A 25,577-nucleotide genomic window follows, 5' to 3' on the forward strand; every position below is an offset into this window, starting at 1 on the left:
CATCACTTCATTGGGAACGTCAACATCACCAATCCTGATTCTACATGGAACATTCCAGACGTCCATCTTTCGACATTTGGTAGCAACAGTTCTTGTCATAAGTGAGTAACAAACTGACTAAACCTTTTCATTTATTTTGAACAGTGAAACTCCAGTGTCGCGTGTGAACAATTTTCATAATTTCTCAAAAGTGATAAATTTAATTTCAGTAGAAAGACTGTAGGCTTTCAAGTGTGCTATATATCGAGATTGACGAACTGAGAACTGAAAACTTTGATAATTTCTCATTATAAAAGTGTGCTTAGGTTTAAAAAGACTTTAGGTGGAAATTCCCACATATGAAAGACTTTGAAACCAATGATATTTATGCCATTTTTTTTAAGGAGATCATTTTCGACATTTAATTTCTATGCAAAATTTGAGTCAATAATCATACCGCAGGGTGAAAAATTAATAAATCGTTTTAAGAAAAAAAATTATTTACCATCTATTATTCGCTCTGCGAGACTATCCTTCTCTGTATCGGCTCCAAAACCCAGTTCCACTCCCTGAGGTCCTACTCATGCCCTTTGCCCACAACTTTTCCTGGTACAGTACATTTCAATACGGACCATAACGTGAGATTCGTAACATGTAAGTAGTATGTTCTGAGCTGTCAGGGGGGAGATGGTGTGGAAAAACATTTGTAGACAAATAAGTTTGAGTGGTGTCTTTAAAAGTATGAAAGATCACAATATGAAGATAAAGTTGGAATTCTAGAGGACAAATTGGGCAAATATTCATTTATAGAAAGGGGAGTTAGGGATTGGAATAACTTACCAACAGGGATGTTCAATAAATTTCTAATTTCTTTGCAATTTAAGAAAAGACTATTAAATCAACAGATAGGTAATTTTCCACCTGGGTGATTGCACTGAATGCAGATCAGTAGTGACTGATTGATTGAGAGCAGATCATTCTCACCAGTGCTTATTCTTGATGTGTGTGAGATAAAAAAGTAAAAAGATAAAGAGACAAAAATAGTATATACAACTATAACTCGGTTAGCACAGAACAGTGTATAATTTTCTAGTTTATAACCATTGATAAGAAAGGTACCAACTTGTATACATCCATACCTGATACTCCAATACAAGCTGAAGCAAGTCCTTGCAGACTGCGAGCCAGAAGCAAGGATACAAAGTTCTCAGCAAATGCAAATGCTATGGGCATAAGATAGAAAATATAATATTCAGATTAGAAGGATGAGGATTTCATTATTATATTCTAGTAAGCATTAATTAGAGAGCTGAGTAAAATAAAGGTTTTCCAGGATAATAGGTGCATTTTAATAGACATAGTGTACAAGTACTGGTAATATAGAATTAAGTTTTTAATAACTTTTATCTTGATAATAAATTGCTTTGACATTCTGACATGTTTAAAGAAGGTAGTATCTATGTCCTAGAGTCGAAGTTTACTTCTGCAAGCTGAACATTTTCACCATGAGAGAAACATAGCACTAACGTCACAACACTTGTCCACAAAAAGCTGTGAGAAAGAAAAGAAATCTCAGGAAAATACAATATTTATGACTTACCCAGAGCTGCCAGTAGTAAACTGACAGTACCAAAGAATAATGGCAGGTGGTACCCAAGATGTCCAGTGATAATCCCCACCAGTGGGTTCACAGCCAACTGTACTAGGGCCTTAGAGGAGAGCAATGCACCAACACGACTATTCTCATCCACCACCTCAGCATGAGTGATATTGATAACAGACTTCTTGGCAAACAGCTTTTCTTGGGGCAGTACACTATGAACATATTTATAAAAAGTATTTGGGTAAAAGTTGGAAAATACTGAGTGTCTAAAACAGGAAATATCTTGATAAACTTTTGTACTGGGTGCTTTAGATACATATTCCACAGTAGAATGGGTGGTCTGCCTGGTCTGCTGTAGGAACAATGTAAAGTCAGAGAAGTTGCGGAATGTTGCAGGGGCTGCAGACTCATTAGAAACTCAATTTGCTGAAATGTCATGTAAGAGCTCTGTGCACTGCTCAGGGTACAAACAGGTTTAACAGGTAAACATTCAGTCTAGTTAAATGGATAGCAATGGAATGGTCATATTTTACAAAGGATGAACTTGTGAATATGCTGCTTATATTTGGAGAGTGTCATTGCAATGCCAGCCCTGCAGTCTAGGGTTAGTGTGACCCCCTCTTTCCTGACCAGGTCAGGGAATTTTACCTGAATCTGAGGGTTGGTTAAAGGTTCACTCGGCCTACGTGATTCCAATTGAGGAGCTATCTGATGGTTAGATGGCAGTCCTGGTCTAGAAAACCAAGAATAATTGCCAAGAGGATTCATGGTGTAGACCACGTGGCACTTCATAATCTGCAGGCCTTCGGCTGAGTAGCAGCCACTTGGTAGACCAGGACCCATCAGGGCTGCTGTGTCATGGGGTTGGTTTGTTTGTCATTACAATGAATGACACGTGTATTATTAAACATAATTTACACTGGTACCTGTTCAAATGGCACACAACTCAGCACCTGAAAGTGGATGACCATGCCTGCCATGGGGCTTTCTGTGAGTGGATCACTGAGCAAGGGAATAGAGATCACCAGAGATTTCAGAGAATGCGACAAGATTTCCAAGCCCATTTACTAGTTTTAATAAATTTTGTATTGAGCCTTAACAGATCAAGGTAATATAGAGTTAGTTTCATATGGTTCCTGGTAGTGTTGGAATTTACAGCAATGAGAATTGAAAATGTGACATTTCCTTTCTGGTATATCCCTAGAGCAATTTTGATTGGGTAAAAATCAATACAATCATATTCAATTCAAATGATTTTGAAGCAGCTCATACTTAATTTTAATAAATGTTACTTAGAAAATAAGGTCTCTGAGGAAATAGAGAGATTTACAACTGTAGCCATGATTAGAATGGTAGGAACATAAATGGAATAAACATGAGAGGACTGTGTGTTGAGAAGGAGCAACAGAAAGAGTAGATGATGACAAATATTAAAACACAAAAGAACACACACTGCATCTTCATACACTACCATTTTATACATAGTTAATCTCTCTCCTCATCAGCCCAGTTCTTTAATACCCATTTCTTCTATGCTTCTGAACAAGTCATACTTGCTTCCCAGCTTTGTAATGGGAGAGGGCTTTAGCACTCATTGAGGGGCCATTGTAACAGATCTTTAATCTTTATGTGGGAAGTGTAGAATAAGGAGGAAGCTGTAAAAATGCAGGAAAAGTACATAAGAAAAAATATAAAGATGAAAACAGGTAATAATAGATTAGGAACACAGGACAAACACATAAAGACAAAAAGGAGGCTTGTTTTGAACCGATGTGTGCAACATGGTTCAATACTTTGATATATTTACACTGTCATTTCTGACATTCCAGTTTCTTAGTTTTTCTATTTTAAAATCATTTATAGAACAATTTCAGTTTGTCTGGAAATGGGAGTAGTGTGAATATATTATAGGAAAAGTTTATATAATTTTGTAAACTTAATAATACTGGTAGGTCCTATGTTGTATTATAATCTTTTGAATCATTGCATTTGTCTAATCTCTCAGTCAAGTTTGATTGCAGTACAGTAAGTAGAGGGTAGGAGTTCTTGTTGAGTTTTAAAATGAGAATCCAAAAAAATTGTATTTTTGGAACCTGGGCAGTCATTGCTCTTCCTAGTTCCTTGTTTCTTCATCTGCTACAGTACTTGGTGCTCACTTTCATACATCAAACTTGGCATCTCCTGTTAACATAGCATGGAAGAAATTTTTTAACCTGACCATTACCACACTAGTAACCTATGAGCTAGTGTTGTTCTATGAGAATTCACATATCATCATTGTCTAAAAGTGTCTAAAAATTGCAAATGCTGTTCGTGTAATTGCAAATGTTCCTTCAAAGACTCATCATAAATATCTTTAATGACTTTCCATTCTAAATGTACTGTAATAAATTTATTTGTGAAAAATAAACATTTATTTTAACTGTCTCTCACCAGAGGTAGCCAGTTAACTAAGTACAATAAATTACATAAAATAAAATTTACACATTTCAGCATTAATTATGGTAATTCCTCATTAATTCCAGTATAAGTGGTTTTGCATTAATGATACTTAACCTTTCAATGTAGTAATACCAGTAATAAATTTAGATTAATGTTGTGCAGTTTAAAAGTATCCAAAAAAATTTGGAACGGTTTCTCTGGCACTTATCATTAACAGTGGCATAATGTTAGGGCCTGAAAGACCTCCAATGCAGGTGGGCCCAGGGCTTAAGGGGCTACACATTTCCCCAGAAAAAGTAAATAAATGAATAAATAACTTTCCCCTAATGCCACTCTGCACGGGGAAAGATGACATTGTGATGTGTTTGTAGAATGGACCTAAAAAGTTTGTTTTTATAGTGTGTATGTAGAGTAAATGTCAGAAGGTTGCATCTGCCTGCAAATTATTGTAATTTTCTTAAGTCTAAGACAGCTGCCTCTCATAACATGAGCCGTATGGTCTCTCACAAATATCTGAAAAAAAAAACTACAACCTGTTTTCCAGTCTCGGATTGGGTCAGGGATAGAATGAATGAAGCCCCCATCTTGCTGCAAGGATAGGAATTGTGCCGGCTGCCGAGGCCTGTTTCACTCTTCTGGAACAATAATTAATGACTGACAGATGAAATGAAATGATATTGAGGAGTGTTTCTGGATTGAAAGATGACAGGGAAAGCTGGAGTTCCCGGAGAAAAACCTGTCCCGTCTCCGCTTTGTCCAGCACAAATCTCACATATAGTGACCGTGATTCGAACCATCAAACCCAGCAGTGAGAGGCCGATGCACTGCCATCTGAGCCATGAAGGCTACTCTCACAAATATCTGCACCAAGTTATTATTAAAGAAATAATGAAAATTGGTTCCAAAATATCATATTTTAGACTTAATTATTCCTCTTGCTATTTTTTCCACAAAATCATCATTTTCAAAATCAAAAGTAATAAAGAACTCCCTAAAAATTGTTATGACCCAAGACAGACTCCCTGAACTCATCCTCCACAGTACTGAATGTGTCATCCATGGATATAATTGAAATTATTGTCAATGCCTTTGAATACCAGAAAGTACGCTGCAAGGTCCATTTTCTTATGTGAGAACAGTAAAGTTTTAAAAATCTAAAGACAAAAGATACAAATGGAACTTTACTTGCATTACATTTCCGTCCCTACAAAATACAGGGTCTCTCATATAAACTCAGATCGAACACATGGTGTTTGTACTCTGCGCTACGGCAGCTGCCTCAGCCGAACTTATGTCGCACATGGCCACCATGCTTTAAGTGTCTATACAATCTTATGTGAAATCTTACCTTATAAAAGATGCTGGAAGTGCTGTCCTTTCTGGGTTACACAGATATTGTATCTGGTAGCCACATTCTGACTGACACGAGTGAGTTCTGCCACTGTAATATTTCTGATTTAATTTGTAATGTTTTCTTTCGGTTCCTCCAATGTGTGAGGATTTGTTTGATACCGGTACACTTTTTCTTTCAGTTTACCCCACAAGTAAAAATCACACACTGTTAGATCTGGAGAACGAGGGGGAAATAGACCAGCACTGATCATTCTCTCTGCGAACAATTCCGAGACTGTAAGAAGGGAATCTTCTGCTGTATGAGCAGGGGCTGAATCTTGTTGAAACCACCCATGCGATTTTTCTTCTTCCATTAACTGATGGAAGAATGGCATCAAAATGTCATGTTGGTACCTCTCTGCATTTACTGTCATCTCAAAAAAAAAAAAAAAAAAAAGCCCAATTATTGATCTTGCACTAACAGTACACCAAACACCAATCTTCCTATCATAACGAGGGACTTCAAAAACACCATTAGGATTTTCTGCACACCAATAGCAAGAGTTATGACTGCTCACATGACCATTAAGATGAAACCAGGCCTCATCTGAAAAGAACACAAACTGTGGGTCGAATAAATGATCATTCAGTGATGCAAGATGCCGCTCACAATATCTCACTCTTGTGGCTGGTTCAGCAGGTTTTAAACAATGGGCCCGTGTAAACCTGTACGGTTTGATATGTAACAGCTTTGTAGCTCTGTGTGCAGAAGAAACCCCTACCTGTTGTGCTAATTTTGTGAGTGAACAGTGATCGTTCAAGATTTGCACCAAAGTGTTAAAAGTGTTTGTGTGCGCACATGCTATTTATTGAGAACTGAGCCAGTAGTTTCAAATTTATTTACTATCACATGAATCTGTGCTCATTAAAGTGGCACTTCATCAGGAAATTGCTGAAAAAATGCACTGTGTACCCATCAAGCAGACTCATAGTTAAAATAACTTCTACATACGAAAATACGATGTTGCAATGATAGCTGTCTCACCATGTTAACAGCTGAGATTCAGACTGGCGTCTCATGCTTGCTAGGTCAAACACATGCAGGCTGTTTGCAAGGTCAAGAACTATGCGTATGCCTCCCATGCTGCAGCTGCTGTAGCGCAGAGTACAAACACTGTGCGTTCGGTTTGAAAGACCCTGTATTTAACTTCCATAATAAAATCTGTTAATAAATTATTTTTTGTACTCTTATAGTAAGATCCTTTAAATGGATGTAGACTGCATTTAAATATCTGCTGTAGTTAAATTTATTATTGTGTTATTGATAGGTTCTTTACAATTTCATTGAGGGGTCCCAAATTTGTTTTCTGCATGTGGGTCTGTATCATATTCATTACGCCTCTGATCATTGATCCTATCACTTTGATATTCCCTCCAACATTGTTACTCTTCCTACATCGAGACTGAATATATTTCAAGATGGCCCCTCAGTGAATGCTCAAGCCTGTCCTCCTGATGGACCTGGAAAACAGGAACAAGCTCATCGTGGGTTGAAAAGAAATATATGCAGATAAAATGGGATTGATGAGGAGAAAGCCAGTCTATCTGAAGACAGCACTGTATAAAGATGTGGTGATTGTACTCATCATTTTGTGTTTTCTTTCTCTTTCTCTTTCTTCCCAAGCTGATCTGTCTTGTGTTTTACCTGCTATGAGTTCCTTTCAATGTTCCTATCTTTCTATAGGGTGTATATGACTTAAAAGCAAGTGTATTAATGACTTAACCTCTCAGAACACAACACATTCATACAATAATGGTCATTCTTATCAGATTTATTTATACGGAGTAGACTGTGCAGAACTCAGAAATTTCAATCTTGGGAATAACATTTTCTATTAAAATAGGAGGTGGATTTCAAAATCAGCCATTGAGAACTTTCATGAAGGGCTGGTTGTGATTTGAATGTTATTGATTTCTACTAAATTATGGATGAAAGCTATTGCATATAATTGCTTAATGCTCAATAAATGACTCACTGACGACCTGGTTGTTCCCCTGAGTACTATTAGGCATGTAGGGAAAGTGTGTGTAGGGGAACGGAAAGTAGGGTAGGCAATTGTTGAGGAAAGTTGATGGGAAAAAGAAGGGTGAAGAAAAGATGATAATTTTCCATGCTGGTACCAATAGCGTAAAGCAGCAGGAATAGGTACATCTATAGTTGGTGATGTGTGGGATCTTGTTATGACAGTGCAGAAGAATTTTAAGGTAGTGGAGATTATTACAAGATATTAGAATCATTCCGTATTGACGGTTTTCACTTTACAAAGGTGAAAAATGAGAGTATCCTCCTAATTCAATACAATAAATATTCTGTCATTAGATGGAGTAAACAAATTCAAACATGTTTTGGCTCGTTTGAGCCATCTTCAGTGAAAAATGAGGGGAGTTTGAAATAATTTACATAATATAAGTTGAAAAAATGCTAAAAACATAATGAAGGAGCAAATGAAAAAACAAACAAAAGAGAGCCTAGACGGAGACAAAATTAGCACAAACTAGCTGATGTACCCGTGCTTCTCTACGGGATTCTCAGAAAGACTGACTTTGTGGTTTTTCTAACCTAAAATCAACATAGGTCATTACAAAAATGTAAGTATGAATGTAGCGATTAAAAGCAATGCTATCATATAAAATACTCGATCAAATGGAAAACCGCACGTTTTATCACTTTTAACGAACAGTGCTGCGGTTAGATTGCGGTGCCAATCTAATAGTCCAAAGTTCCAGAGCTGGGATGACCAGGCCGCAGATTGCCATGAATACTCTTCTGCCATTATTCCGCTAAATATGCACACTGTTCATTCCAATCAGTGCCTCAGAGTAGGGATTGAATAGCCCGAATGCTATGATGATCCAGTGTGTTACATACCAGTAGTATCAGAAAATTTATAAACCAGGGGAATGGCATGCTAAAGAAGAAAGTTATCTAACTCCCCAGCTACTTCCCATCAATATTCAGACAGGCTGTTACACTCTGTACGACTGGGCGAGTTGACCGTGTGGTTAGCAGTGCGCAGCTGTGAGCTTGCATCCGAGAGATAGTGGATTCGAACCCCATTTTCGGCAGCGCTGATTATGGTATTCCGTGGTTTCCCACTTTCACACCAGTCAAATGCTGGGCTGTACCTTAATTAAGGTCTAAGGCACTCCTAGCCCTTTCCTATCCCATCGTCACCATAAAACCTATCTATGTCGGTGCGACGTAAATCAAATAAAAAATACTCTGTACGCAGCAGTAATCCTATCTACCAGAGATGAGGGGAAACAGAAGACACAAAGCACATCACGACAAACAATGGTCAATGTAATGTTATTGCTGATCAATGTTATGAGCTTTCTATATTGTAGGCCTTCACATTTAGTTTTCTTTCGACTCTGTGATTTGTAAAATATTTTATACCATAAACTGTAGTTTCTTATTCTCCGACTTTACATACCAATTTTCATTAAATACTGTTTACCCATTTTCTCGTTACTTGGCGCTGATATGGACTTAGTAACAAAAATCCAAATTCATGAATATCTCTGTGATCATAGCCAGTACGGTAACAATCTATACGACATGAATAATAGGAAATTTAATACTATATAAGCTTAGTTATGTAGCATTCATCGATTACACCTCTAATAAGAAATATTTGAGAATTACATTTTAGGCCTTCCCCTAAACTACCATTTCACTCAGCGTGAATAAAATAATTTACAGCGTAGACTATAGCAACTTATTTCCTGACTTTGCATACCGATTTTCATCAAGATAGGACTACTAATAACAACAATATTTGAGAATGAAATTTTAGGCCTTCCCCTAAACTACCATTTTCTCAGCGTGAGTACAATTATTGATAGCCTAGATTGTAGCAACTTATTCCCCGACTTTGCATACCCATTTTCTTTAAAATACGACCACTAATAACATAAATAGTTGAGAATTCAATTTTAGGCCTTCCCCTAAACTGCCATTTCACTCAGCGTGAGTAAAATTATTTATAGCCTAGATTATAGAGGCTCATCCCCCGACTTCACATACCGATTTTCATTAGACCACTAATAACATAAATAGTTGAGAATTCAATTTTAGGCCTTCCCCTAAACTACCATTTCACTCAGCATGAGAGAAATGTTTTATAGCCTAGATTGTAGAGGCTCATCCCCCGGCTTCACATACCGATTTTCATTAAATTCTCTTCAACCGTTTTCTCATAATGCGTGTACATACATACATACAGACAGACAGACAGACAGACAGACAGACAGACAGACAGACAGACAGACAGACAGACAGACAGACAGACAGACAGACAGACAGACAGACAGAAATTACGGAAAAGTAAAAAGTGCATTTTCTTGTTACTATGGACATGACCGATACAGAAATACCATTATTTTCAAATTCTGAGCAATGTACAGACAAAACTCTTATTTTATATATATAGATATACAATATTTACATCAATATGCGGAGCAAAAAACAAACTCACTGTGACAAAATTCAGCGAAAAGGTGTAAATTTAAAATAATAATTGAAACTAAAAATTGTGTTAACCTAAGAAAACAAAGGAATGAAAAAACAAATGATGCAGATGGAAATGAACGATAGTAGCACATGGTGAGGTTGTGGACCTCATAGTTTACAAAATATTGTTTAGTAACAATAACAAAACAGGTTGAAATCACTGTCGAAAATCATCCTTGTGGAAACCCATCACATTAAATTGGTCAGGAGGGGAGCGGGAGCAAACATTTTTGAGAAACCAAGCCTGATATAACGTGCAGGCGAAAAACCTTTGTAAAGTGGAGATTATTGTCAGTCCCATAGTGTGTAATATGAATACTGAATAAAGGATGATTGGGAATTTAAATGGGACTATGGATTGGGTATGTTGGAAATTGGGAGTGAGGTTTGTAGATCCTAATGGGTGGGTTGGATATAGGGATCAGCGCTCAGATGGCCTTCACTTAAACTTTGATATACGTGTAAGTTAGGGGGTTTGTTTAGAAGAGTTATAGGAAGGTACATTTAGGGAAACAGGGTGGACTAGAGAGTGGTGACGAGGGTATAAGGAGTTAGAATTCAAGTGAGGATAACATGAAGTTGTTACTGTTATACTGCAGAAGTATTGTAAGAAAAGGAATAAAATTAAGTAATTTTAGATATACCGTATATATTTAACAGGTACCAGTATTCTAATAGGAGTTGAATCATGGTTGAGAATTGATATTATGGATGCAGACATTTTCTTTGGAAACTGGAAGTTTTTACTTATCCTAGAAAACAGGATAGATTCAACAGGAGAGGGAGTATTCATTTCAATTAAAAGTAGAATTTGTAAGCTATGAAAAAGTTTCGGACGAAAAACATGAAATTCTAAGTATAATGCTCATCTTTAAAGTTTATAGGCAACTTGACATTTTTGAGGTGGACAGACCTAGAAGGGTTGATACCAATGCTAATGCAGAATTGCTTGATAAGATAATCAGCCATGAAGGGAATGACACAGAAAGGAACGTTGTTGTAGCGAGTAATCTCGATTACCAAATGTTATATGGGGAGGTAATGCGAATGACAAAACACGACCAACAAATGGTGAATATGCTAATCTGGGAAGTACAGCTGAATCAGAAAGTGATGGAAACAACCAGAAGGAAAAATATCTAGATACGATGATAAAACCAGATGAACTTTATAGAGAAACTGAAGTGATAGATGGATAAGTCATTAAGTTAGAGATAAATGGTAGAAAGGAGGGTTGTAAATGTAAGACTATTAAGCATTATCATATGGTTGATAAGAGTAAGTATGAGGGAGTTTAAAAAAAGTAATTACAATTGTCAAAATCTGAAGTACTGATTTGATTACTGTTTCCATGAAGGAGATACTGCAAATAACAAATTCCATGGAATCCAATTTTATCTAATCAACCAAATCCTATTTTGATCTACCAAATAAATGGATAGTCATTATAGTAGCCCCAGTATATGATAGAGCACGTTTGGTGTTTACCCAACAACATTAATTAAAACTAGAGCCCAGATTATATGTAATTACATATTCTGTTCCCATATATGTAGCTACAAGAAAAACTAAAATGTCAGTGAATCACACTAAAAGAACCATTATTCCAAGAGTTTTAAAGTAACATATTTTTACATATTTTGGAGCATAATACATTTTTTGATAAACAATACATATTTTAAATGTTTTGAAGGATATAGTGCATTTGAAAGAAAACACAATTTTTTTTCACTAATTTTTCATTGATTCAAGTTGTTAATTAAACAATTGAAAATAGTTTTAAAAGCCTGTATGTCTCTAACATCTAAAAATAATTTAATAATTTAAACTGAAGTGTTTTGTCAAAGAATCGCATCTCCCTTAGCTATGTTGACGATGCAAGTCTTGGGTGATTCATTTTTCTAATAAGCATATTTGTGTTTGACGAGATCAAATTTCTTCTCTCTTAATAAGGACCTTCCTTGCTTGAGCAAGTCTACAATTAAATATTTCTTTGCCGGGCAATTTGAAATACACGCCAGTGACTTCATGATGTTGAAAGGTCTTTTTCTATACATAAGAACATCCTAACAGACAGAAGGCATTCGATGACTGCAGAAAATGTGGAAAACTATTTAGTTATTAATTGCGCCTCCAAATGAAATTTAGAGTTTGAATAACATCTGCACTTCTAACTTTTCTTGGTTTTGTTTCCTTTTTCTGTGTACAAGAATACGTCAAATAAAGCTTAGATATTAAGTTACATATTTCTCATTTTTATATTACATATAATTGGGGCTCTAATTAAAACAGTCATAGATCACATAACAAAGATCCAATTTACTCTGCCGTCTGATATAAATTGATGCTCAGGCAGCCTGAATGTCTTCAAATGAAAATGCCTTCACACAGCAGCTGAGGCCATAAAAGTAGAAATATGAACATAAAGTTGGTATTCAAGAGGACAAATTGGGACAAATACTCTTTTATAGGAAGACGCTTAGGGTCTGGAATAATTTACCAAGGCAGGTGTTCAATAAATTTCCAAATTCTTTGCAGTTGTTTAAGAAAATACTAGGTAAACAACAGGTAGAGAATCTGCCACCTAGACGACTGCCCTAAATGCAGATCAGGATTGATTGATTGATTGATTGATTGATTGATTGATTGATTGATTGATTGATTGAATGAATAAAAGAGTAGGTGGACAATTGATAGGGAATCTGCTACCTGGGCGACTGTCCTAAATGCAGATCAATGATGAGCGATTGATTGTTCTCAGCTGTATTTGCCAAGTAGTTCTTTGGTAAGACATGGAAGTGACTGGACTTGACCAGTAGTATACACTCATCTGCTTGTGCTGTGGTACTCCTATATCAAATTTACCTGTATTTGTAAAGTAATTTCCTGGTAACATGGCATGGAAGTGGCATAATTTGACGAGTACCAGGGTACTGGCTTTTCCCTTGTTTGATTGTACATTTTGCTGTATTTGCAGATCAATTCTCAGGTAACCTGGCATGGAAGTGACCTTACTTGACAAGTACAAGGTATGTTTTTTAAGTAAGAGCCATTTTTTAAAATAATCTAGTAGTTATCACGCGCGCCACAACAAACATTCTTTCTGAATAAGCAAGTGTCAATTGCAGCCATGTAGCTAACCTGTACACTGGACTGTGCATCTTCAAAATATTCAAGATTATTGAGTTGCCCGCCACATGTGAGATATGGTCTGTAATACATTTTTTGAGTGCAAGAAACATGTCAACTGCAGGCATTTATTGTCAGCTTTGTGAGGTCATGGGTAATAAATTTCATATTATTCCGTACTGAAGAGCAATATAATCTAAATAGTGAAATGAAAAACTGCAACCTATTTTTCAGTCAGTGACCGGGTCAGGGATGAATGAATAAAGCCGCCATCTTGCGGCGAGGATAGGAATTGTGCCAGCTGCTGAAGTCTGTCGCACTTCTCTGGGGCAATGATTAATGACTGACATGAAATGAAATGATATTTGAGAGTGTTGCTGGAATGAAAGATGACAGGGAAAACCAGAGTGCCTGGAGAAAAACCTGTCCCGCCTCCGCTTTGTCCAGCACAAATCTCACATGGAGTGACCGGGATTTGAACCACGGAATCCAGCAGTGAGAGGCCGACGTGCTACCACCTGAGCCACGGAGGCTTCCACATGCAAATAGTATTAAATAGGTGGAAACCTTCAACTTTTGTTTTACATTAGCTTTGTGAGGTAAAAATGAAATGGTGTATGGCTTTTAGTGCCGGGAGTGTCCAAAGACAAGTTCGGCTCGCCAGATGCAGGTCCTTTTTATTTGACGTCCGAAGGTGACCTGCGCGTCGTGATGAGGATGAAATGATGATGAAGACGACACATACACTCAGCCCCAGTGCCAGCGAAATTAACTAATTATGGTTAAAATTCCCGCCCCTGCCAGGACCCCTGTGACCAAAGGCCAGCACGCTAACCATTTAGCTATGGAGGCGGATCTTTGTGAGGTGTATGGTGATATTGCATTGAGCGAAGGAAAAGTGTGAAAGTAGATAAGAGAGTTCAAAAGTGGCTGTGAAAATGTTTGTGACGAAGAACTCTCAGGTCGACCATTTGTGATCACAGAAGATTTGATGACTGAAATTGACACAAAAATTCATGAGGACAGAAGATTCACAATAACCACTCTCTCAATGGATTTTTCCAAGTGTCTAGGTCTCTGATGTGCAGTTCAGAACAAAAGACACGGCATTCTGACAAAGGAAATTTTGTTCCTTCACGATAATGCAAGGCCTCACACTGATGTCCAGACTCAGGAACTAATTGAGTCTTTCAGGTGGGAAGTTGTGGATCATCCACCGTATAGCCTGACCTTGCTCTGAGCAATTTCCACCTTTTTTGGCAGCTGAAACTTCATCTTGGCAGGAAGCGCTTCAATGACGATGAAGACGTGAAGATGGCCGTGAAATCTTAGCTGTCAGAGCAGGTGGCAGACTTCCCTGAAGAGGGGTTTCAAAAATTAGTTTTCAGGTATGACAAGTGCATAAATAAACAAGGAAACTATACAAGGTAGTTAGAGTAAGAGGTAGGGATCACACGCAGCTCTCCCCACCACGCTTGGCCGTCGATGACATCATCGTGAACCCTCAGCGTTTTGTCTTCTGTATGAGGTAGGCTAATACACAGCTGTGAGCTATTCTGTTGTAGCCACAAGTTAGAGATAAGAGAACTTCATTGATATTTTAACATAATCTCAGAAAAGGCATTCCACTGCACTATTACGGTAAAGTAATAATACGAGATAAAACACAGTGTGAATCAAGCAGCATTTCTGAAGTATTTCAATCTGTATAAAAGCTTGTAACAATGCTAAGATTGTGATCGCAGTGGAATGGCCATTCCATATGTTCATGTTCTCAATGCCTATGATAACAATAACAAGGGGCTCTAATTGTTACAGACTCAAACATTAAAGCTTGATGACTGCAAGAAATATGACCGTTGTTACAAACAATATTGGGAAACTACGTACACTGTTAACAACACAAACAGCAAATGTTAGGAAACTGTCCACAACACAAACAGTAGAGTAAATGTTCTCCTCCAAGTGCCAGGAACTGACAAATTCCACGTTAATATTGGATAGACTATATAAATTAATGAGCCTGTATTTTAACATTCTTAGCACTGGTTTCACATACAACATAATAAATTGCCTTTCATAAAAAAAATAACAGGTATGTTATACACAAAGAATAATGCTGATATTTAAAAAAAATCAAACACACTTATCTACAGCACCAGTGGAATTTCTTTGCTTCTTTCTTTCTTTTTGGTATTGTATTAACTGAGACCCGGTCTCTTGAATGTCTTACTTTTATTTAAAACGTCCATTTGAATGAAAGAACAGCTTCTTGTGAATCAACTTGCAAGCTCATAAACTTCAGGGAATTTCTTCTTCAGGAGTAAGGTTTGTGACGATGTTAGAACCCTCTTTCAGTTCTTTCCCATGGTAAAAAATTTTGAACTCTTTTTGCATCTGCACTACCGTGGTGTACCATCTCTCCGTAGGCTGCATCAAACTCTCTCTAGACGTTTTTGAAATCTAATTTGTAGGTTGACCTGTTTTCTCTCCGTAATTGCTTTCTATATCAAGGTTCTTCTTCTTTACCCTAAAAGCTATATAGACAGTGAAGTCTTCAAGTAGCTCGTCACGATCCTTGGTTTCATGACTGTCCTCGAGCTGTTTTACTAGCTGAGCAAGGGCCTTAACGAACCCTTGCTCATCCTCCGGTAAAGAATAGGATGTTGTGGGCTCACCGCTGGCCTTAGACTGGCACACGATATCCGAGTTTTGATCGAATTCATCAGTAGAATGTAACATATTTGGATGTAATGTTTCATATTCTTCTGGAGAACAGTTGGAATTTCTTATCACCTTGGAAGCATTGAGGCTAAGAAGCAATGATTTCACCTTTTATGTCACAGCTGTCAGAAGAGGATGGTCATAAAGACTTCCGAACCCTCGAAGCTGAGAAGGATAGCTTTTGATAATGTCTTGATTACTTCTGTCACCATTTATTTAGGTCAGTGGCTTTAGGGAATACATGAAAGTGTATGTTTCATTCCTTTGCGTGCCTGCTATGATTTGTGTAGCCTGCAATCGCATAACAGACCATACTGAAAAGTGAACATTATATAATGATTTTTACATTTCATCACATAAAATAAACACACATGTTTTTTTATGCACCACAGATATGTTACTATCGTGTATTATAAGCTCCTAGCTTCTGCGTACACAGCGATTCTTATTCGAACTACCTTTACCTCATTCAGGGGAGATTCAACGCGAGGGTCGTGCGTGACATCACAGCTTTGCTTTGCTATGGCGCATCTCTCTCATGATCCCTACCTTGTATTCTATGTACCTTGGCAACTATATAGAAAAATAAATAAATGTATGTAAAACCTGAAAATAAATGTGGTTTGAAAATAAAATATTTGGTTATTTTTATGTAAGAAAATAACCCTTAATTAAAAACAACCTTCATACCAAGGTATTGGCCGTTCCCTTGTCTGCTAGTACTCACCTGTATATATCAAATTTGGCTGTGTTTGCAGAGCAGTTACCAGGTAACATGGCATGGAAGTGACCTGATTTAATGAGTACCAGGCTGCCAGCTGTTCCCTTGTCTGCTGGCGCTGCAGTCACAGGCTTGTCACTTAATGTGCTGCTCACGGATGAATTGATGACAAAATCAGACAAGATCTGTGGGTTGTCTGAGTGGTACAAGTAGTCGGGAATGATGGGAACTAGGAAAAGAAATGTGTTAGTGCATTATTGAAATAATTTTAGGCAAATTAGCTTCTATTAACACAAATAATAATAATAATAATAATAATAATAATAATAATAATAATAATAATAATAATAATAATAATAATAATAATTGAATTTCTCATATTTTTCATCTTTAGAATTTAGGTTCAAACCAAAGAAGGATAATTCAAATACATATTCAAACACATATTAAATATTTCATGTTATTATTTTTCAGGTCTGAACAATAACAAAGAAAGAAAGAAAGAAAGAAAGATAGAAATTAGAAGGGATTCAATAGATTGATATTAGTTTCACAGGGAAAATTTCATTGATAAATATTCAACATTCTATTAAGAAAATCCATATGTTTGAATTTTGCTATATAATGGAAAACTTGCAATTCTCAACATCCACTAAAATGTTCACCATGCCAAATATCATTGAAATTTCAAAATATCTAAACTGGTAATAGCCAATGAATGATTAGGATTTTGTTTATACAAACATGAGAAATTCAGTGATTGCAACACCAATGATCAACATAGAACAAAAAAAATTCAGAGCAAACTCATCTCTGTAGAGACCATGAAGGCCTCTGGAGGAGTGGAAGGTGCAACAGCGGCCTTCAAATTCATATGGTTATATATCCGTGCAGCTTCTCACTCAAGGGAAAATTACAGATGTTGATCTCCACACTCCCTGCTTTTATCATGGCCATTTAAATGATGCTGTCTTGAGTGTGAACAGTAGTAAAATGTTTTCTGCCTGCGATCATAAAAGATGTCTCATTTTTAGTCTATTTCTCTTAATTCTGTAATGTAATATTGTATTTTCAGGTTAGGTGGAAGAGAAGGCCTAATGACCTTGAACTTGCCAGACGAAATACATTTATTATATCTATGACAAAAATACATTTAAGCATTCGCTAACGCTTCTTGTACCGTCAGAAGACGTTTAGGTATAGATTATTCTTCATAGATTTAAACAAAGGATATGAATCAAGACATTGAAACTCAAAATACAAATTCATTAAAAAACTCGGGTATTCATATCAATAAGGAGAAAATGAACAAGCATCAGCTCTCAAACTGATAGATCGAATATTTCATCCGACAATAATTCTGATACATATTTTCATTCACTCATTGAATCAAAATCTTAGAACAGGCCTGCTTATCAATGTTATAATTTATTTTATGTTATGAGGCATTTCCCTGCAACTAGTCTGATTAAAATGTAATCTCAGATCAAGGGTACTGCAAATAGGCTATAGTCTGCCAAAAAATGAGAAAATCCTTAGTAGAATTATTACCCCAATATATATTGAACATAAGCTAATATTGTTTCATAAATACATAAAACCATTGCAATAGGAAGTTAATTATCTCCAGAAAACCTGCATATGTAAAATAAAATAGAATCACACAGGATTTTGTAAATATTATGAATCGCATATTTACGAGAAAACTATAACAATATAATATTTTCTCTACAGGTTCCGTCAACATTTTTCATTCAAATGGCTTTCGCTTTAGTTATGCCTTCTTCTTTCTTGTTTTCAGTCCTACGACTAGTCTGCTACCGAGCTCGATACCTGCAGTCGCTTAAGTGCAGCCATTATCCAGTATTCAGGAGATAGTTGGTTCGAACCCCACTGTCGGCACCCCTGAAGATGGTTTTCCGTGGTTTCCCATTTTCACACCAGGCAAATGCTGGGGCTGTACCTTAATTAAGGCCATGGCTGCTTCCTTCCAACTCCTAGTCCTTCCTTGTCCCATCGTCGCCATGAGACCCATCCGTGTCAGTGCCACGAAAAGCCAGTAGAAAAAAAAAAACACCTAGTCTGCTGCCATGAAATTTCTCCAGATTGCACGATCATTGACAGCTCTCGTCATTGTTACGTAAATATTTGCACCCGTTTCCTCCATTATCTGTTTTATAAACTTTTTCCTTGGTATTCCTCTTGTTATATTTCCAGTAATGTAGCCTTTTGATATAATTTTTATCAGTGAGTCTCGTAGAGTATGGCCCTGTCGTTTGTTAATTGTTTTGAGCAGTAATTTCCTCTGCTTCTTCATTTGTAAAGTTATTCCTGGAATGATAATCAACTTCAGTGTTAACTCTGTAGATAATCGAGATAGCCGGAGAATATACCGATATTTGTTATATTTTCTCTTGCTTCTACTTCTAATAAATATTCATTGTTTACTTTATATAAACAGCTATCTTCCCTTCCACTTCCTTGGGCGCATTTGAGGCGGAAGGGGCTAAATTTACAAAAAGGTATTTTGCAAGGCAAATTTGAAAGCAGAAGATCCCGAGGACGAATAGCAACTAGATGGTTCGGTCAAGCAAAGAAGATTGCCGCCCTACCTCTCCACCTTCCACTGCACTGGTCATGACGTCTCATCAGGGATGCAATAAGGCAGCAAATGAATGAGGTTATGACGCTCAGCATTTAATAGAACAACTAATAGTGATATTCAGTTGATCAGGGTAAGTGAAATATTGTCAACATGAGGTGTTAGGTCTCTTTTTTACGAATGTCTTCCATTGATTACTTACTTACTTACTTACTTATTTACTTACTTACGTTCTGGTCGGTGCTACAGTCCTTGTAGGTCCTTGGCCTCCTTTATCACCTGCCTCCATTCATCCCGGTCCTCAGCTTTTCTTTTCCAACATTTAACTCCTAACTTTCTAAGGTCATCCTCAACACCATCTTTTCCTGGGTCTTCCTCTCCTCCTCCTTCCATCAAGTTTTTCTATAAACACCTTTTTAATGCTGCAGGTTTCTGCCATTCTCTGAACATGACCGGCCCGCCTAATTCTTCCCCGCTTAATTTTAGTAACAATATGGGGCTGGCCAAACAGTCCTTGCAGCTCTACATTTGTCCTCATTCTCCACCCATCCTGATCTCTTACTGCACTGAATATCTTTCTCAATATCTTCCTTTCCCATTGTAACTACCACTGTTCTTCTCTGGATGTCATCATCCAGCATTCTGATCCATACATAACTATTGGTCTTAGTACTGTTGTGCATATTTTAATTTTTGTATTCCTGCTGACATTCCTGGAAAAGCATCGGTTTCCACTTGTTATCCTCTCCTGTATTTCCATGGAGGTTTTATTGTCCTCTGTTATTATAGAGCCTAGATATTTGAAAGATGTGACTCTTTGATATTCCTTCCCATTTAATCTTACTGTGGTCCTTCCTCTTACTCCCTCTGTATCTCCCATCTTCATATATTTTGTTTTGTTTATATTCACTTCTAGTCCTAGGTCCGGTACTTTCTCTTCTAATACTGAGTATCTCTTTTTGAGAGCTCTTTCATTTCTTGCAATTATTGCTACATTATCAGCATATGCTATCACTTGTACTAATCTGTTAAAAATGGTTCCCCCTGGGTTGATGGGCAATTGACGGATTACTTTTTCCAATGCTAGGTTAAAAAGCAGTGTGGAAAGTACATCTCCCTGTCTTAGTCCTCTCTCCACTAAAAACTCCTCTGACAGATCTAGCTCCACTCTCACCTTGCATACTGTTGTTTTCAAGGTCACTTTTGTTCATCTAATCAATTTCCTCGGGATTCCAAAGTCTTTCATAACCTTGTAAATTTTACCCCTATCTAGACTGTCATATGCCTGTTTAAAATCAACATACAGCTGATGTAGCTGTTTGTCATATTCATAAAACTTCTCTAGCACTTGTCATAATACAAATATCTGATCCAGAGTAGAGCGATGTTTTCTAAAGCCTGCTTGTTAATCCCCTAATATTCTTTCCATCCATAATTCCAATCTTAAGGCTAATACCTTACCAAAAACCTTGTACGTTCCATCCAGCAAGGTGATCCCTTGATAATTTCCACATACTGCCTTATCTCTCTTTTTATGCATTGGGTAAATTTATACCCAATGTTCAATCCTTGGGTATTTCCTCCTTTGTCCAAACCTCCTTAATCAATTCATAAACAGCCTTTTCCATTCCCTCTCCCCAATATCTCAACAGCTCTGACTCCATTCCATCTTCACTTGGCGCTCTATTATTCTTTAATGCATTAATTGCAGCTTTGATCTCTTCTAGGTCTGGCTGTTTTACTAATTCCTCTTCCAATTCTCTTTCTCCCCCATCAACATTTATATTTTCCTCCTCTCTATCATCTTCATTATTTTCATTGAGTAACTCATAAAAATACTCCTGCCATCTTCCAAGAACTTTGCTTTTATCACCCAGAAGGTTTCCATCTTTATCCTTGAAGAAAACAGCTCTTGGTTGAAATCCTCTCTTAAGGTCTTTTGTTCTTTCATAGAACTTTTATACCTCGTTTCTATCCTTCATTTCATCTGCTCTTCTTCGTTTCTCTCTATACTCTTCTACTGTTTGTCTTGTTCTCCTTTGAAGCATTCTGTTCCTAGCATCATTCCTCTCTTGGATTAATGTTGAACATTCCTCATCAAACCATTCTGCTCCCTTTACCAATTTCTTCTTTTCCAGGGTCCTATCTGCAACCTCACTGATAGTTGTTTTCAGTATCTCCTATTTATCTTCCACTTCTCCTTTCTCCCATAATTCCCTTTTTATTTCCAAAGATTCAGCCATTTTATTTTTGTATTTCTGTTGCAATTCCTCATTTTTTAAACCTTCAATATTGTGCTTTGCCTTTCTTCTTCCTTTTTCCGTTCTTGCCAAATCTATTTTTTGTCTGTACCTGACTCTAACAAGATAGTGGTCTATATCTGCATCAGCACCTCTGCAGCTTCTAACATCCATAATATCTGATGCATGTCGCCTGTCTATGATAACATGGTCTATTTGATTTCTTGTCACACCATCTGGTGAAATCCAGGTCTCCTTGCAAATGTTTTTCCTAGGATGCCAAGTACTTTTAATTATCATCTGCTTTCCACTCACAAAGTCAATCAATCTCAATCCATTATCATTACTTACTTCATGCAGGCTTTCTTTCCCTACTAAGTGTTTGTACACCTCTTCTCTTCCAATTTTTGCATTTAAATCTCCAAGGATAATTTTCACATCTTGTCTTTGAACTTTATTCATTTCTTCCTCCAATTTAGTATAAAATGCATCTTTCTTCTCATCTTCTGCCTCCTCAGTAGGGGCGTACACACAAACACAGTTACGTTGAAGAATTTTGCCCTAATTCTCACAGAGCACATCCTATCATTGATTGCAGTAAAATTGATCACGCTTTGCCTTACCGACTTATGTATGAGGAATCCTCTGCCATTACTGCCTGCTTCTTCTCCACTGTACATCAAGATATGTTGTCCAGACATCATCATCCCTTGCCCTTTCCATCTTAGTTCCTGTAGAGCTGCTATTTTCAGTCCATACTTTTCCATTTCATTCCTTAATCCTTTCAACTTGCCAGGTCTCTTCAATGTCTTAACATTCCACGTTGCTAATATAATATCCTTTTTCGTTCTCTTTAGCTGTTTTTCTCGCCGGTTCGTCACCAAGATTTCCAGTCTTGCTTTATTCATTCTTAAGGTACCGTACCTATCCGTAACAATTGCTTTTTTTAAGAGGTAGGGGAGTTAACCCTACGCTCAACCCCCCAACCTGGAGGACCAGGGTATCACTCTTAGTCTGGATCATCACCTTAGACCTGTCTGCCTTGGGTGGCCCTACCAGGAGCATATGCTCCCGCCGGCATAGCTCTAAGGATCATTTGACCACGCAAGCCTCCAATATTTTGCCTTCGTCAAGGTGGTAATACCTTCGGGAGGACTGGACATTCGTGGCCATTGATAAATTTACACGGAACAAAACTTAAAATGAATAAACATTTCTAAGATACCACTAATATCAAACGCAGCCCATGTGTATGAGAAAGTGCGAAACATAACCTTAGTGTTTTTGTTATTATCGAGTCTGTTCACTACACCCCTGATTCTTTAATTCCTACTATTAAAAATAGCTATTTTTATACGTATATCATCTTGCATTTAAATACAATATTTGTGCATCGTTACGAATTTTCCAAAATGCAATGCTTTCCTTCAAACCAAAATGACTACCACTCAACTGACGATCTTGCGAGTTACAGGTGTAGCGTGATCATTCTAGTGACACATTCATCCGTTAGCCTTGACTTATCTACTAGGGTCGCTACATCTCCAGTTAACCAGTTTCTCAGTTATCCTCACGAGAGGAGGTTAAAATCAGTTCAGTCTATCTTACAATATTTAGTGACGAAGAGGCCTTGGATTCTAACCCAGGGTCAAAGGAAGGCAGTTGGTAACATTGACACAGTAGTTCTTGGAGTTCGACAATAATAATAATAATAATAATAATAATAATAATAATAATAATAATAATAATAATAATAATAATAATAATGGGGTTTTGCCTGTTCCCCTATCGGGCGCGTCCCAGGTGGCGGATCGGGAGGCTCGCCGGACTTGCCCGGAGGGCTTGAGGGAAATAAAATACCTCTCGCGGACCAAAAACAGGCACAGCCAGAAAACATCTTGAGGCAACCTCTGAGGCTCAATACCTTAGTTGTAACTATGAGATTGACAAAGATCAATATCCCCATTATCTTCAACTTACTAGCATGATGGCAACGTCAGTTAATGATACTACTACCCCAGGCCCTAGTATTCATACTAGGTTTTCTCGGTCATCGGATTCTGGGGGACCGAGAACATCATGCGGGAATGTATCGGAGCTTCCCAAATCTCTTCGCCCAAAGGAAAAACATTTTATTGGCACTTTAAACATCAACACGCTTCGCAAAATTGGAAAGTTGAAGCACTTAACAGACACATTAGACCAACTCAACATCCAAATTCTGGCACTCCAAGAAACTAGGTACAGTGACGAAAATCATTTTGAATCAGGAAACTATAGAATTTATAAAGGTAAACCAGCTACCCTCCTCCCTAACAAAATATTACATTTTGGCACTGGTTTTGCAGTGAGAAAAATATCACAAATTCGGTATTATACTTTACATCTCCTTCTGAAAGAATTTCGCTAATGACAATCAAATCAGGAAACAAAGCTTATACACTAATCAATGCACATGCACCTACAAACAATTACAATCAAAAAGACCCACAGAAGGTAGATGACTTCTGGGAATTACTAGAAGAAACTACAGCCAAAGTTCAAATCAAAATCAAATCAAATCAAAATCTCTTTATTTGCAAATGAGGTGTCTACCTCGGTGGCAAATGGTACACTAAAAAACATTATTGTCAAGCATTAAATTTTAAATTAACAGGAGACGAAGAAAATTTTCCTAGAATACAATATTATACAATTTATGCTAATAATTTTTTCTATTAAACACACACATCATCCTTAATAAATTTATATTGTTTACAAAATTCTTTTTATAATATCTTACAAACATAGTCAACTCATATACAGTACGGTATGTGAAATTACTTCTAATAATACTATACAACTGGTATAAGATTAAAATTAACATTGAATTTATTTACATATTTATACTTTACCCATTTTGGAACATAAGTAGCATAACGACCTGCTGCGTCTTAACCAGAGCCCCTTTTGCCACCACTTTTCAGAGTTCCTGAAGGGCCTTCACAGCTACCGTAGTGGTCCCAGGGCCCTCGAAGTCCCCACTGTACTTCACCCCTACAGGCAGTCCCCTACTTGGGCTGTCCAAACACCTTAGACCAGGGGATGGAATTAATTTAATCACACACATTTATTATTTACAATATCCTGCACTGATCGAATGCCCTCTAACATTTAATTTATTATCTCTGTTGTTGTTTATTCTCTTCTTGAATATCTGTACAGATTTTGGAAAAGGATCAAACACTACCCCTGGTAAACTGTTCCACTCCTTCACGCCCTTCCCAATGAAAGAAAATTTACCCCAATCGCTTCTGCTAAAATTCCTTCTAATTTTGTACTTGTGGTCAGTTCTACCAATATAATTATTTTCCAACCGAAGCCTCTCACGGATATCTCCCCATGCTGCTTCTCCTGTATAGGCTCTATATAATCCTATAAGTCTACTTTTCTCCCTTCTCTTACTTAAAGTTTCCCACCCAAGTTCCTTTAACATTTCTGATACACTACTCTTTCTCCTGAAATCCCCTGTTACAAACCTTGCTGTTTTCCTCTGCACACTATCTAGTTCTTTTTTAGGTATTCTTGGTGAGGATCCCAAACACTGTTTGCATATTCCAATAATGGACGAACCATACTTAAGTAACTTTTTTCTTTTAATTCTTTGTTGCATCCTTTAAGTAGCCTCATTATGACATGTAACGATCTGTATGCTTTCCCAACAACGTCATCAACATGACCCTTCCAGTGCAAATTACTTTCAAATCTCACACCTAAGTATTTGCACTTGCCATCTTTTGGGATAACTACCTCATCCAAAGTATATTCAAATTCAGTTTTAAAGCTCCTGTTTGTAAATGTTGTAACAGTTGATTTGCCTCCATTAATCTTCATATTATTTTCTTCAACCCATTCCTGGATACTGTCAAGGTCCCTTTGTAATTCTGAACAATCCTCAATGTTATTTATTTCCCTATAAACAATTATGTCATCTGCATACAATCTTATTTTGGATGTTATATTGTTCCCTAAGTCATTTGCGTATATTAAGAAAAGTAACGGACCGATTATACTACCCTGTGCAATTCCCTTCCAGACTTTCTCTTCCTGTGATATATTATTTCCTACTTTGACTTTCTGAACCCTTGAATTTAGAAATGTTCTTATCCAACGTATAACCCTTACGTCCAATCCTATTCCCTCCAATTTCTTTAATAATATTCCATGTTCCACTCTATCAAAGGCTCTGG

The 25,577-nt window shown here is 37.1% G+C and overlaps 1 protein-coding gene across 1 annotated transcript in view; it reads right to left on the reverse strand.

Moving 5' to 3' along the window:
* prt (portabella) overlaps positions 1-25,577 on the reverse strand; it is a 94,906-nt gene that overhangs the window by 59,933 nt on the left and 9,396 nt on the right. The window contains exons 2-4 of the mRNA XM_068228735.1: positions 16,513-16,735; positions 1,580-1,794; positions 1,119-1,202 (exon numbers count right to left, since the gene is read on the reverse strand). Of these exons, the coding sequence (XP_068084836.1) occupies positions 1,119-1,202; positions 1,580-1,794; positions 16,513-16,735 (522 nt within the window). The remainder of the gene's footprint in view (positions 1-1,118; positions 1,203-1,579; positions 1,795-16,512; positions 16,736-25,577) is intronic.

Source organism: Anabrus simplex, chromosome 7, assembly GCF_040414725.1.
Source record: "Anabrus simplex isolate iqAnaSimp1 chromosome 7, ASM4041472v1, whole genome shotgun sequence".
In the NCBI taxonomy this organism is placed as follows: Eukaryota; Metazoa; Arthropoda; class Insecta; order Orthoptera; family Tettigoniidae; genus Anabrus; species Anabrus simplex.